General features: G+C 46.4%; 1 protein-coding gene across 10 annotated transcripts in view; it reads right to left on the bottom strand.

The window, feature by feature from the left end:
- RUNX1 (RUNX family transcription factor 1) overlaps positions 1 to 15,475 on the bottom strand; it is a 227,600-nt gene that overhangs the window by 24,099 nt on the left and 188,026 nt on the right. For 7 of the 10 annotated variants that reach the window (XM_017641978.3, XM_017641980.3, XM_017641979.3 and 4 more), the window contains one exon: positions 13,660 to 13,851. The exons of the other annotated variants lie outside the window; for them this stretch is intronic. In XM_017641978.3, coding sequence (XP_017497467.1) covers positions 13,660 to 13,851 — 192 coding nt within the window. The remainder of the gene's footprint in view (positions 1 to 13,659; positions 13,852 to 15,475) is intronic. 10 annotated transcript variants of the gene reach the window in all.

The following is a 15,475-nucleotide window of genomic DNA, read 5'->3' as shown; positions in this document are numbered from 1 at the left end:
ACAGCTTGCACATTTTCCCTGTCATGCACTCAAGGCTGAAGTTATGAGTCAGCCATAGGGCTTAGTAGTTGTAGGTAAGAAGGACGAGGGTTGCCTGTTTCTGGTAGGAAACAAGCAGAAAGGAGTGACCACTGACACCCCAGTGCCTCCCAGCTCAGGTAAGAGCCCTGCTTATTGAGAACGAGCTGGGAGATTTGTTGAGCTACTCGAGCCCGCAGGACAGGACAGCTACAGGGGAGGAACCCCTGGGTGCTACTGGGTGGGGTGCATTGTGGGGTCTGCAGCAAAGGGTGGCTTTATCCTAAGGGCCTTCACATAGTGCAGGCCTATGAAAGGCAAATCATTTCAGGGTGGCTTTGAGTGAATAATGATCATTTGGAGCCATTTGTGCTAGCCTGGGCCTATAAGAGGCACTGCCCTGCGGCTGCTAGCATCAGGGTCTTTGGAGAGCTGAATTTGCAGAGGGTCTGCAGACTTAAGTGCTGGTGGCCATCTCTGTTCTCTTTGTTGATAACAGGGGAAAGACTGGGACAGAACCATTTGCTGTTTCATTAGTGAAGAATACAGAGCTGGGAAAAAGTTCTCGTGTGCTTACTGCTCCAGTCACTGAAATGCTGCAGTGGAAGGGACAAAAAGAAGAGAAAACCTTTCCTTGACAGACCCAGCTGTGTGGAAGGAGCTTGGGTTTCAGCACTGGTGTAGGGGCTGGGCCCCCACCTCTGCCCCGCCTTCTCACTGTGTTGCTCACCCATTGATGACTGTGAATTTGTTCTCTAACAGGCCTCAAACTCCTTGTTTTGCAGTAGGAAATTCTCTTTCATAAGAGGGCTACTGTTGGTATTATTTGTTTGTTTTTAATTTCCAAAAATAAGGACAAGTTTATAAAATGGGGGGTAGAGGAGGCAGCAGGAGAGGGCAGGGGAGGCAGCTGACCCCAGCATTTCCCAGTCTCGCCATGGCTTCCCCCGGCACCCCCCAAACTCCCCCTCCTTGTTCTGAATGTGAAAAATAAGCAGCCGGAGCCGCCGTGACTGGAGATGTGTCTAACAAGGCGCTCATTGTCTCAGACAGGTGTGAGATTGGTCTTGATTCGGGGCCAACACCTTCAGTACCGGAGCCAGCTCTGTGAGCTAAAAACATGCACCAGCCCTCCAGTAATACCACTGCAGCCAGCCAGAGTCTCAACAATTTAAGGCTTAACACACACAACATAAATCAGAGGAGGATGGACCAGCCGGCCGGCAGCTTCTTGGGCGGATGCCTGCAGACTGTCTGCAGATCAGACCCTGCCTGTTTGGGTTATTTGAGCCTTTTTTTTTTTTTTTTTGTAATACAAAGATGAGAACCTGGGTGGAGCAGTGTGCAAAGACACACTGGTGTTTGCCCTATCTTGTTCCAACAGCCCCTCTTTCACATACGTGCTGTTTTGAAGAGACTTCTCAGAAAGGTTCACTCTGCTGTATCAAAGTTCTAGGAATGTGTTCAAGCTGGGAAGGATTGGCAGAGGAAAGCTGAGCAATGGAATATGGACGCTGGGCATGTGTGCTTTGGCAAGTCACTTACCCTCTCTGGGCCCCCAATTTCTCATCTATCTAATGAGGGGGACGACCATTGCATTCTGGTCTGGCTTTCTATGATTCACTCATCTCCAGCAGTTAGATGTTCAAAGTCATTGTAAAGCTGCCTGGATCAGGGGAAATCATTACCCTTGGGGGAAAACTTGCACACCACTGCATGCTGTGTTTCTGAGTGGGTCTGTTTCTTGAAGCAAGAAAAGACCATTTTACAGCATTCTCCTTCACTGGCCGCCTCCTCTCATCTGTTCTTTAGAAACTTGTGGCTCTCAGACCTAGAAGGCAACCCCAGGACAGTGCACAGCCTGGTGCTCTAGCCCCTGGGGGTGTGATCATGACAGTTCAAGAGACAATGACAGGTCCACACCTCTAGTTAGGGGACCTCCAGTCAGTTTCTCCTGATTAACTCTTGACTAAGTTTCATTTTGGGGATGCAACTACCATGTCACCAAGTCTTCGCAAAGGAAGGGATCCCAGAAGCCAGCCACTGCTGTAGTGCTTCTGCCAGATGGCATTTGCTATCCGCTCCTGGGATTCCTGTCACATTTGTGGGGTAGCTCTGGCCTTGCCTGCATGCCCCTGACCCTGAATTCAAGGACAAGGGAGTGGCCCTCGGAGGCACACCATATTTGGCCTTAGCTCCCTCACTCAGTGCCATGCATTATTAGGGAGTAAATGGCATGAGGACGGCAGCGGTGTCCTTAACGGGATTGTCACTCAGCACCAGTCCTCTCAGCCCCAGCCTGACAGAGCCGCCTTGCCCCGCTTCCACAGCTGCGGCTCCTGGCCTCTGCCCCATCTCACTCGCACACCTGTTTGCTGGCTCACTTCTGGTCTGCCAGCCCAAGCTGCAAGGCGGCTTTTAAGGCCCAGGCTTGTGGGCGGAATCAGCACAGGGAGGTATTTACTTAAAATCACACAGGAGGGTGAAACTCGGTTCAAAGAAATCCTTTTGTAGATGGTTCATTAAATATGCTGAAGAGGCTGACCATTCACGTTCTCAGAGTGTGTCCAATTTATGCAAGGAAGGGGACTGGTCAGCGTTCGTCCCAGACTGCTGCACACATGGGCCTGTGGTCAGGGAGTGTCCTGTTGGCCTCCCTGCAGCTGTTTGCTCCCCCACCCCCACCCCCAGGAAGCAGGGCTGGGGGCGCCTGGTGGGACTGAGAGGGACGGAGGGTGGCCTTGAGATGGGCCTGCTATCCTCGCCTCTTTGAAAATCCCTACTCCGTACCTATACGATTCAACATTTTAACAGTGGGGGCGCAAAGGAGCACAGGATACAGAATCAACAGCAGGGACCCGTCATCTCCTCAGGAAACAACACACTTCTTGGCAAGGCAGTGGAAGGCAGAGCATGCCATGCCCACGGCAGAGGCTACATTTTGGGGCTGCCATCGAGGCGGAGGCAAGCCCGGCCAGCTTGACCAGGACACCCTGGGCTTGGCGTTCTGATCAGCCTCCGCAATGGACCACCATGGACACTCCCAGGCCTTGGGGTCTCATGAGTAAAATAAAGGGCTCTGAGCAAGACGCTGAACGTCGCTTCCAACTGCCATGGTTTTCCATTCCTTTTTGACCCCGTGGAGCAGGGCTCACGGGTTCTCCTGTCAGAGTTTACCCAGGAAACCAAACTTGAATGAAGACTAAAACCACCATGGCCCAGATCACCCCAGGGCTGTCCTCACTCCTGAGGAACAAGGACACCCCAAAGGTAGTTATCACGGGCAGCTGTGCAGTTCAGATGAGAGGACAGATGTGACACACCAGTGCCACCAAGGGCACAGTAATAGCAGTGACAGACAAAGAATAATACTGACCGTTCGTTTACTGTTTCAAGAGAACCAGGCTCTACACTAAATACTTGACAAAAGTGTATCTCAGTCCTTGCTCGAGTTCATGGTGCGTGCAGTGCTTACTGTGCACCAGGTGCCCAGGGCTTTATGCGTATTAACTCATTTAATGCTCACAACTTTGCACACATTAGGTGCTGTTAATTACCTCGCCCATTTTGCAGATGGGGAACAGTGATGCAGGACACTTAAGTGATTCGTGCAAGGTCACATACCTAGAAAGCAGTTGACCTGGGGATGGAAGCCCAAAGGCCATATCCATTATCCACTATATAGGTTTTAATGTTAATTTAGATGGATCCAGATTCTGCTCTCCTCATAAAGTGCATTCTGGGGGCATCCATGTTTTTTTTCGGAGTCCCTTCTGATGATAAGATGGCAGGGACAGCTCTATTCTGACTGATGGGATGGATGGACAGAAGAACTGGCATTCTGTCTTGACATCTCCACGATGCTGTGTCTCCCTCTGAGAGAGCCATGAATGGCCAGGGAAAAAGTTTGAAAAATAAGAGGAATTCCTTATAGACCCTCTAATGCCTCTCTCTCCACCCCTCCCCCAAGGCGTGAAAGAATCAAATGAAGAAATCGGGAAGAGATTCTGGAATAAGAGTAACGAGATTTCCTCTTCCTTCCACCTGAATTGGCCATCTGTAATTCTGCACAAATTCAATTTTGAAGTCATGCTTTGTAATTTGTGGAAAATCATATTAAATTAAACAGATCCACGTCTGGGCAATGACTTCTCTCATTTAGCAACATATGGTGGCACACAAAGCCTGATCAAACAGCAAAAATATTGCCAAGAAAAACAAAAGTCTTTTAATCAGGGGCAGCAGAGCAGAGGTGCTCTGGGCTATTCTTACTGGCTTCTCTGAGAATATTAGGCACAACTTGTTATTCCCCGGGAGCTGCAGTATCTAGAATTTACAGAATATTAGAGTTTAAGACCACCTTGCTAATTGCTTACATGATAGATGAGGGGCCTGGCACTTGGCGGTAAGGAAAGCAGTGACAGGTCACATGGCTGCCCAGCAATCGATCAGACCCAGCAGGCAGCACCCAGTCATGCACCTCTTGGGTGGCTGGGGGTGGGGATTAAATGAACCACCAGCAGCTCATTCTATAATGTGAGATATTTTGTTTTTGTGTTTTTGCCTATGATAAGCATGTGAACTGGACAATGTCCTTGTCATAACTGCGCTGTGGCAACTGCTTCAGTAACAACCTGGGTATAGACAACATCATAAACAGATGCTGCAGTTTCAAAACTGAGGGGTGGGAATAACTGCCCTCTTCAAAAAATTCTGCATTCAGCCTTAAGGTACCAGCCCTTTTGGTGACCAGCAGAAGCATGCCTTAAACCCCAGGCAATTATTTTTGTTCCATGTAGCGGCCAATTTACAGCAATGTACAGATGAAGATTAACAGACCTGGAGAGAAGCGATCTAAATACATCACTTAATGGGCAGCACTGCCAAGTCAAGCCCTTGAGCTTGTGCTGACTTTTACAGATATTTTAATAACTTTATCATTATATAATTTGCCATCTGATATGTACAGTGAGATGCACTAATGGAGTGTGAGTGGCCACAATGGTGCAGTAACCCCATGAGACTTAATAAAGCAACCATGTTCGCTTCCCTTGGATAACCTGCAGCTCCAAGAAGTGCAATCACTAGTTAGATTATTTCTTCCTCCCTTTTAACCTCCAGATGGTCTTTTAAATTCCCCCAGGTAAGTGTTTGTATGTGGCCCTTCCAAAAATGGGAGGAGTAATCGGCACAGTGTAAGCTCCTGGGTCCCAAATCTGACCTTGGGATGACTCGGGTTGAACACATAAAGCTGTTGCATAGAGGACTTCTGTCACCATGAAAACTGGCAGGTGACAGATGTGGGAGACTTAACTGCTCTGATGGACAGGTGAGCCGGTGACACCCAGGGTGCTGCTGACTCATCCAGACCCCTTAGAGGCCCGACTCACCTGCCTTCCCTAGGAGCACTCTGCTTTTACAGCGTGGCCACGCCCAAGCCCCAGAGCTACAGGCTCACAGCAGTCCTCCTCCACATCCCAGAGGGACACTGGGTGGGAGAACCAAGATGGTGTGCAGAAAGAAGCACCATTCCGGTTGGTGGTGGGTGCTTTAAGCTCAGGTGTCACGGCCACCCAGCAGCTGTTAGGTGATGTGAGGCACACAGGTCAGAGTCCTGGGCCACCTCCTCCTCGCTTTTGTCCACAAAAAAGCAGGGGTTTCATCCTCCAGAGAATCACCTATACAAAAGGGGTAGCTAATTCTTGCCCTTGATTACAATTGGAAGATGTTTTTCAAAATCTTGAAACTCTATTGGGAATCTCCTAAACCCTCCACATGACCTTGAGGTGGTGTGAAATAATGACGGTGCCCAAGATTGGGGCACTTGAGCCTGTGTCCAGAGAAAATGACTCTTCTGTGCCCAGCCTCTCTTATCATGGCTCGTTCAGGGACTCGGTGCCATGCTTCTGTTTTCTCTTGAAAATGCCTTTTTCTTTTTTTTTTAACATAAATACCATATTCTATGCCATTTACGAGAGTCTGAGCTGGCTAACACTCAGTTTGAAGACTTTCCATGGCTTGATAATCAAAAACCAACAGGATATGAAGTCCTACATCCCTTTTTTCCCCTATCTATCCTCAGGAGTGCACAAAGAAACAGAAAATAAATATGATTGGCCAATGTTTGTTTTTAGGGTGAGTTCTATACTATTTTTTTAAATAATTATTTTGTTTTATTTACCGTGGCTGGTAACTGAATCTCTAGTATCAAAACATACAATGTTTTGCCAGGAAGAGATTATGGAAGAAAGGTCTATGGAAAGAAACTGGGTTTGTCAGTGAAGATTTTATTTACAGCATTTTGCAATCTGTATCTTTAATCTCCATAACAATTGGGCTGTTCTACTGCTTTGAAGGCAATTGTTCAATAATAAGAAAACCCATGTGGGGCTAAGGCTTTGAAAGTAAAATGTGAAAATATAATACAAATCTACACCAAGGAAGCTCTTGACAATGGAGGCCAGAGAACCCCTCTGCCTCTGGACATTTCCCCTAAAAGGTCTGATGGTGGCGCTCTGAGAACCAGAGGGAAGGAAACACAGCCCTACAGTTCTTCAGCATTGTTTAAATTATACATGCCCTAAAATAACTGAATTGCAGTGGGCCTGCATTTCTGTTTCGTGATGTGGGGAAAAATAATGCAAATGAGCAAAACCAACTCAGTACGGAGAACCCCTCCTGACAAGAAAACCGAGCAGCTTTCTATCCAGAGCCTTTTGGTTTTTTTTCATCTCAGCATATATTGTTTGTACCTCGCTTGGTACAAACTTTTGGTAAGCTTGGATACAGCTTCATGGCCCGCAGTCAAAGTTTCTTTTTTAAATATCCAAATTTGAAAGGCTGTCTTCTGGTGATTTGGAAATTTGGGATTATGAGATATGCAAAGTGAGTCACCCGCCTTTTGAAATGGGTGTCTGGTCCACAATGCCTTTCAATAACAACACCACTTTTAAAAAGGCAGCTTGTTCAAAACAACAGAGAGACGCCTAGTTCAGGGAGGTCAAATTCTTGAGTCCATCCCAGCTGGGTGGTTGTGTTTTTGTCATCTTCTGCTGCTATGTTTAGCACCATTCATGATCTCGTGAGCTTTCAGAGGCTAGGGCAGAAGGCACCTGCCTCCTGTCTCCTGGTCTGCATTGCTCCTGTGACACAGGACAGAGCCCCCTTTCTCTGCGTAGCACTGTTGGACCCTCTGGTTCCATTCTGAATAGGTGCTCTAGAAAATAGTAAGGAATATCTGATCTCTTCTAGAAAAAAAGATCATTCTCCTGGCTGGGAAATAAAAGCTCCATGATACTGAGTAGAAGCAAATGATGGGCCGAAATGATAGGAGCCAGAAGACATGATAGAGGCACGCAGACATGAGACACCAAGTTCACACCTGCCTACCCGTAATACCTGATCTGCAGGATAGACGTAGAAGTTATCTCTGAGCTCACGAGATGCTCCCTATCCTTTGTGCTGTGGCATAATGGGTAGAATGGTGGCCCCACAAAAGATAAGTCCATGTTCTGACCCATGGAATGCTGACTGTGGCCTTATTTGGAAAAAGGGCCTTTGCAGCTGTAATTAAGAGAAGGATGAGATGAAATCATCCTAGGTTATATGGTTGGGGCCTATATCCAATGGTGAGTGTCCTTATGCGAGAGAATTGTAGATGGCACAGAGAAGAAGGTCATGTGAAGAGGGGACAGGGCCTGCAGGGAGGCCGCCCAGCCATGCCTGGCACCGCCACAGGTAGGAAGAGGCGGGAAAGGTCCTCCCCTCTTGTCTTCAGAGGGAGTGTGGACCTGCTGATACCTTGATTTTGGAACTTGACCTCCAGAGCTGTGAGAGAATGAGTTTTTGTCATTTTAAGCCACCAAATTTGTGGAGATGTGTTACAGCAGCCCCAGGATGCTCATACACTTAGTTTGGTGATGTTGATCCTAATAGCTAAGTTATTCAGTGTCACCCATGGGCTGGCTCTAATGTCCACTGCTTCATGTTTCACAAAGGTCCTAGGATCTCCAAGTGTAATTATTACTCCCATTTGCAGATAGGGAAGCTGATGCTTTAAGGGGATCAGAAACTTACCAAAAGTCATACAGGAATATGTGGTGGTATTGGACCATGGTGATCTGCCAGGTAAGCCTTCATTCTTAGCCACTATGCTTGGCTGTCTTTCTGGCTGTTTGATTTTCAGTTTAACCCCTCTGCTGTTTAACCCTCTGTATCAAGTTAAGTGCTCCAACTACAGGTTTGTTAAGAACTTACTCTTCTGAACAAAACCTTTGTGTGTGTGTGTGTGTGTGTGTTGGCCCATAGAACACAAGAATAAGAGGAAAGTTCAGAACACATCAAATCCATGAAAGGAATATTTTATCAAGATCAAGCCCTAAAGTGAACGCTTCTTCTTTTAATTAGAAAAGATGTCCACAAGGCATTAACAACATGCTCCGGAAAACTAGCTGATCGCCGTGAATGACACCCATGAAAACATTTGGTCTGGAAACGCAGCCCCACTAAAATGCGGTTTATGATTACTAGGGTGCTGACAGCTCGCCAGGTCGGCGGCATCTTTGAAGGGCTGGTTTATTAAGCACTTAACTGTGAGGTGCTTGTAAATAGAGCAGAGGCATCTGAACAGAGCTGTTCAAGGGAGTCCTTGTGTTGGTATCTCAGCAAAGCGAGGCTGGCTACCACGCTAAGCCCCACAGTGTACCTGGTGGGAGTGCGTGGAAGGCAAGAACAAGAGACAGGCTGCAGCCACATCAGACTCAGGCAACAGAGGCCGACTAGGAAAGGCTGTAGGGGCTTTTTAAAGGAAAAAACAAAGACTTATCTTCCTCCCCATTCTCCTTTCCCCCTTCCTGAATTGGCATGAACTTTTCAAACCTGCCTTAAACTTAGACTTTATGTTACACCAGCCAAGAACACGGAAAATGGTAACTGAATTCTCAAGTCCTGCCCTGAGAGAGCTTCTAGTTCTGCTAACTTGTAAACTCTCTGCCCACTGTCAGAAGGAGGGACAGGATATGGCTGGAGCACCTGTCATCTCACTTAACACCCAGCCCTTCCTTTTGCATCCATATCACTGTTTTTCTTTTCTTCCTTCCCTCCCCCACCTGCCCTCCTTCCTTCTTCCTACAATTATTTATTTTTATTTATTTATGGGAACACTTGATTTAGGCTTTTTCAGTGTAAGACTGTTATGTCATAGACCTTGAAAGGCTCTTGAACTCTACCACACCTAGATAAAAGAGTTATTTGTAAATCACTCACTTTACATGTTTACAGCATGTCTCATAAGTTGATTTCTAGGACCCTGAATATTTTGTGTAACCATTAGATGACCATTTATAGATTACATACAAGAATTTCTGGTGTTTGACTGTAACCTCTTCTTCCAAGGTAATCAAACAGCCCCCACCCTGACTTTGTTTTTGATCTTGTAGAATTACTAGGAGAGAAAGAAAGGAGGAAGAGACAGAGAGATGGAGAAGGAAAGAGAAGAAATGCTCTGCAGTTTGATATTTTAGCCCCCAAGCTGGCAAGGGGATTTATCTTTCCTTCTACAGGAAAGTGGAAAGGTATTTTTTTTCCATTTGTCAATCCAGCTGATAAAGATTGACATAAGTAACCCTGTAAGCTGAGAAATGAGGTCAATTCAGCATCTCAAAAAGCTTCAGACAGTAGCACCAGAATATGGTCTTTCCAGAGTAACTTTTAACTCTTGGGGAAAATCACTATCAAAACAAAAATCATTTGGAATATTAAAAATCAGAGATGATTTGAAGGGTTGGCCCCATCTGCCCTCTCTGGCCATAAGGGTTCCTCAAAGCAAGGTACCTACACTTCTAAAGGCTGATGGAATATTGCCTGGGCTTGATGTTAAGAAGGCTTTAGTCCTGGTGGGTCCATAGGAGAGACTATTACATGTAGAAAGACCTGGCTGTTGCCCCAGTGAAGTAAACAGGAAGTGGTCCAATCCACTCAATTTCCATTCACTCATGCTTAGAGAGTCATTTTTCTGCGTGAAGTTTTCTTTTCTCCCACCTTTAAAAGCAAAAAGGTACACATCCCAAAAGGAGACAGTGTATTAAGGTGCCCACCACAGAGTCCGGACCTAAAGTTACTATTTTATGAACATGTCATGATAATAGACACAGTCAACACAGGCCCACCAGATGAATGACCAGCCAGCATGGTTCCCTCCTCCCCCTTGGCGACGGATTCTTCTTGACACTGGTCAGCGCTGTATCTAATCAATCTCTTATCTAATAGCGAGAGCCCAGGAGAAACTGCCACCCGTCAGCACCAGCTTTAGAGCCAGAAAGGTCTGGGTTTGAGTCCAAGTCTGTCACTATCTTGGAAATGTTGGGCAATTGTTAACCTCTGAGGTTCAGTTTCTCTGTCAACCACACTACAGGATTGTGGTGAGAACCGAATAATGTATGCAGAAGGTCTGACCTATGCCAAACTATATCATAACTGGTCCAGTTAAAGAGTTAAACCTCAGGCATCACACACAAGAACAACAAAACTGGCCTTTTAAGAGTGTCTGGTTTTGACAGTTGTCTGTACCAGCAGATAGCATTCTGTTTCCATCTTCCCAGACAGGAGGGCGTTATGCTGCTTTAAGTGTGGTGCATCATTTTTGGCAAACCAGGAGTCAAATTCTTAAAATTACTTGCTCAGGTCACCTGAAGCCATCTCTTAAGGAGGAGGTATGACTGATTCGTATCAGCACCTTGTCTCTCTCGAAGCTTCCCCAGTCCATCTTTTAAAAGGACACATGTCCTTTTTTTCTTCCTATGACTGTAAAAGAACTCTGAAACTCGGCTGTAGAAGTTCAAGATGATGTCTTTACTTACAAAAATGTATAGCTATGGCAAAATGGCTTTCTATTCAATTTTAAGACTTAGAAAAATAGGAAGTTGAAATTAACTTCAGCCCTCACAGTTAAAACCTCAGTACATATACACAATGGGTTGGTGGCATGGCAACCTGCCCCCCTTTTCCATCTGCACCCTGCTCCAGATAATTTGAGATGTCTGTTTTGAGTGATTCTCAAGCACATCTGGTTCTAGATAAATACAGGCATTATTCTGTGTCTGTGATTTCCTATGGACAGAGTTAAAGGGGCAGGCATAGCTCTCCAGATGAAGTCCTACCTAGCAAGACAGTTTCTCAGCCTCTCTGTCCACCCATGATCTCTCCAAGCCCCCCACCCCCACTGCTGACATTTCTGCAGTGCTGAGAACATGCACACATTTGTATGGCACCACTGTAGAACTGCTCTGACTACCTTTGGGATATTTTTCATAAAACTACTGCTGCCTTTTGAAAGAGAGCCATAAACACATGCTGAATTTTTATAGGAAGCATCTTCTTAAGTATAACATAAAAACTCTAGAACTAAGCCAGGAAAATAACCATTTTCCTACCTGTCAAGAAGAAAATGAAGGTTATAGCTGAAAGAGACTTTACTGGTATCCCTGTTAACTTTCTAATTTCAGAACAAAATCCCAAGGGTCTACTCAAAACATGACTAGGGTAAAAAGCATTTTCTTATAGAAAAATGGGAAAGAAAAAGGAAAAAGTCATTTTCCATGAAAATATCCTGGATACTTATTTTTTTTTAAAGTTGTTCCCACAATTTTACAAGTGAAATACTGAATAAATAGCAAATCGTATTTTGGAAAGAAAGAACACTAGCCATACAGTTAACACATTTCTTTAGAGTAGCAACTAAGCCTCTAGGGCACTCTAAAAGTGAGTTACTGTTACTTAGATGTTGCAGAAGTAAAAAGTTTTTAAAAGGGCCAAGAAAGAGGTGATGCTCTGTGTTAAATCTGATATCCTGCTAAGCATACAGTATTCCAAAGAGCCGAAGAATGCCTGTCCACAGTAATACCTCCACCCAAGAGCTGCTGCCCACTGAGGACAAGAATTCAATTCAGCCCACATCCCTTCTAGAGCAAACCAGACAGGAGGGAAATCAGGTGCTATTCACTCCTTACCAAAACTGTCCACAACAAAGCTGATTTAATGGTGAGAACTTCAACTGGCCCCTGTGTGGCTGAATTTCCACTGCCTTTAAAAATGCTTCTTCATATTTTTGGTTCTGGTTTCAGTAAAAAGAGGCAAATCTCTGTATCAGTCTAGTCATATGAACGGGTAGTTATGCAATGAGAAAGTAAGAAACCAGTGGAGACCTGGAGATGACATAAATTCGTTTAAATGGCCCTAATCACACAATCAAGGAATTGCCTCAAGAATCTTATTTTATTTAGAAGAAAAGTATCATTTCACCCCCAAACCCATCTCACTTAATGTGTCATTTGATCTAATTTACTGTATGCACTTGCACTTTGGAACTTTAAAAAATCAATATACGTATTTTGAATCAAGTATTCATGATTTTAAGTACCAGGTAGCTGACAGTTTCATGGGACCTAAATACACCTGAGACCACTGATGAGAGGTGGCCTCCCAAGTCAAGCTTTAGGGTTTTGTTTGAATACAACAGGGCCACTCTACAAATAGACCACTGAACAGCTCTGTGTATAGAATCTCATGGGAAGGTCTGTTGGGGGAATTTTCTACTCAAATGAAAGAACCGCCGCGAGAAACATAATTGTGAGAGCTAATGCCAGGGGCCACCAGCCTCTGTCAAGAGAATGGGCCTGCCTTTAGAGAGCCCCACATATTCTAGCCTCCAAAGAGACCTACTGGCCCAGAAACCTTACAGAACTTCTGATACTTGCATGTCTCACAATACAACTCAAACTGAGAAAATGCCTGTGGAAGCTCATTTCTGTCCCAGAAAGGCCAGGATCATGTCCCTTGCAGGCCACCTACCCTTTCCCCCAGATGTACTGCTTATCTTTCCCTCTGAGTTAAACAAGCTTGCTACTTTGAGAAAGGAATCTTACTGTGACCATATCATATACAGCTGTGTACTGCACGGCAGCAAGGAAACGGCTGCATTTCAGAAATTTGAAATGGTATCATAGAGCAAATAATCACTGACATCAGCGGTTGCCAGAGTGTAAATGAACTTTGTGTATTATCTCACTCGGCACAGTGGGTTTTACGCAGTTACTATATTTTACAGTGTTTGCAACTGCCAACTAGCCCCATGGTGAGAGTGGTAACCTGCATTCTTTATTAATGGCAAATTTATTTATTGTAAATAATATCTTTAATGTGATGGCATCCAGACATTCCCACTATTTCTTTGTTATCTTCAAAAGAACATATATTAGCTATAAACCCCAGGAAGACAATAAGAACTCAAAACATCCTGACTTTCACCTTGCCTGATATGTGTGTGGTGTGTGTGTGTGTGTGTGTGTGTGTGTCTTCGAGCCTAATGGGTAGGTAAGAAAGTAGCACAGCCAAAGCTTACTCTTAAGATATTATCCACATATATATACAGAACTCTCCATAGTCTATGTAGCCATGCCTGTGGATCTAGTTTCAATGTAGAACTGACTTAGTAGGTCCCGGGTGGGCCAGAGACTCTGCGTGTTAGCAAGCTCCCAGGCTGCTAGTTTGCAGACCACCCTTTAAGCATGGAGGAGAAGCCAGGATCTGTCTGGGTGGGTTCTGCCCAAGGCTGAGAGGGGGAAGCAGGCTCTGTCCAGTACTTACCCTGCATCTGACTCTGAGGCTGAGGGTTAAAGGCAGTGGAGTGGTTCAAGGAGGCCCGAGGGGTGGGTGTGGGGGCTGGGTGGTGTGGGCTGACCCTCATGGCTGTGCGACGCAGGTGCTCCAGTTCACTGAGCCGCTCGGAAAAGGACAAGCTCCCAGGCTTGGTCTGATCATCTAGTTTCTGACGATGTCCTATTGTGGGGAGGGGGTGGGAAGGGGAGAGGGAGGCAGGGAAGGAGGGAGGGAAGAGATCAGAAAACGTATTGTGGATTTTCTGAAATTTGGGGTCTTCTTGTCCTTCCCCTCCCTCTCCCCTCACCCCCAGTGTGGATTTGCTGGAAATCTGCACATTTGGCTGGCTCCCAGTGGAAATTTGGGGCCCCTTCCATCTTGTTGGACCCTGGCTGCTCCCCGAGTCTGGGCCCCAGCACCTGCCCCAGCCCTCTGTGCCCACCTCTACCAGGCAGGATGCAGTAGGCATGCAGGGCTTGGAGGCGGTAGTGATGGAGGGAGGGAGGAGGTGCATTAATGGTTGGAATGTGGCCACTCACTGCGGGCTGAGCTATGGCAGCCGGGAAAGGTGCCCTCCCAGTGGCATCAGAATAGCCACTCCTTGCTGCAAACCCAACCATGGGCAGGTTTTAGAGGCAGCAGAGGGGGGCCTGGAATTTCCAGGTCTGCCCCTTCCAACAGGAAACGAGGTAAGGCTGCAAACCCACAGCCCCTGGGGAGGTCAGGTTTCCTGCTAAATGAGGGGCATCAGCAGAACCTCGGCCCCTCCTGCTCTCTCTCTCCTCCTAAGCTTTTCACAAGCATTCTTTCTTCCCTGAAGCCGATTTTCTCAGGTGCACCATCTAAGGAGCTGACAGAAGGTGCAACCCAGGCCTCTCAGGTCCAGTATTCCCAGCAGGTCAGCCCCACTAGAGCCTGAAGGATGCTGCCAGCTAATTGGAGGAGCTCCCCAAGGGGGTCAGGAATCCATTATGAGCCCCTCAGTGTCTATACAGACAGTAAGTGTCTTCACTTCGCTCCTTGTCAAAATCACTGTCACCAGGATGCAGGAACAGAGGCTATTCACATAGGACAGGCTGGGAGGGTGGGCTTCCTATTTCCTCTCTAATTCCCCCCACCCCCGAATGTCATCAAACCGGAGGAGCAAGCCTACCGAGCAGAACTGAGGTGTCCACGACATACCCATGCAGCCACAAGCGGCCGGGGGAGTCATTCCTGTTTAGAAGGGGATGCCCCGCCACCCCTTTCCTCTCCCTGCAGTTCCAATAAAGAATCGCTGACCAATTCTGCCACCTCCCCTGATGGTCAAGTAATCTCAAAATAAGGCTGGAGAAGCAGTCTGCTTGGCGCCACAATTGAGCGCTCTTTTGAATGCCCTGAAATCCTCAGTGAGAAAGAGGGTCGCCTCATTCCTCTGCGCCAGCTGAGTAGAGGTGGGGGTGGGAGAAGTGCATTTTAGCCCAGCTCCCAATTGCTACAATTAGAAAGGTAAGTTTTATAACTTGTATTATGGCTCCAAATCTCTAAGGCTGGCCGTTTCTTCCTGCTTCCAGGCCCCTTGGCACAGTCAACACTGTCTCAAATTCCAGACCAGAAAAAGGACCCACTATACTGCAGTGATTGTATCATGAACAAGACCTGTTTGGCTCCAAAATGAGGAAAAATACTTAAGCATAATATTTGTGTAGTTCCAATGCAACGCTCCCTCTTTTCATGTGTCACCAGGGCGAATCTGGACTATGATTCAGCCCTGTAGCCCACAACACTCAGCCTGAGCACAAACAGACAAACAGCCTGAGTCACA

The sequence above is a fragment of the Manis javanica genome, chromosome 3 (assembly GCF_040802235.1).
Source record: "Manis javanica isolate MJ-LG chromosome 3, MJ_LKY, whole genome shotgun sequence".
In the NCBI taxonomy this organism is placed as follows: Eukaryota; Metazoa; Chordata; class Mammalia; order Pholidota; family Manidae; genus Manis; species Manis javanica.
Note: the sequence above shows the minus strand (reverse complement) of the source record. Positions and strands in the feature narration are given on the sequence as shown.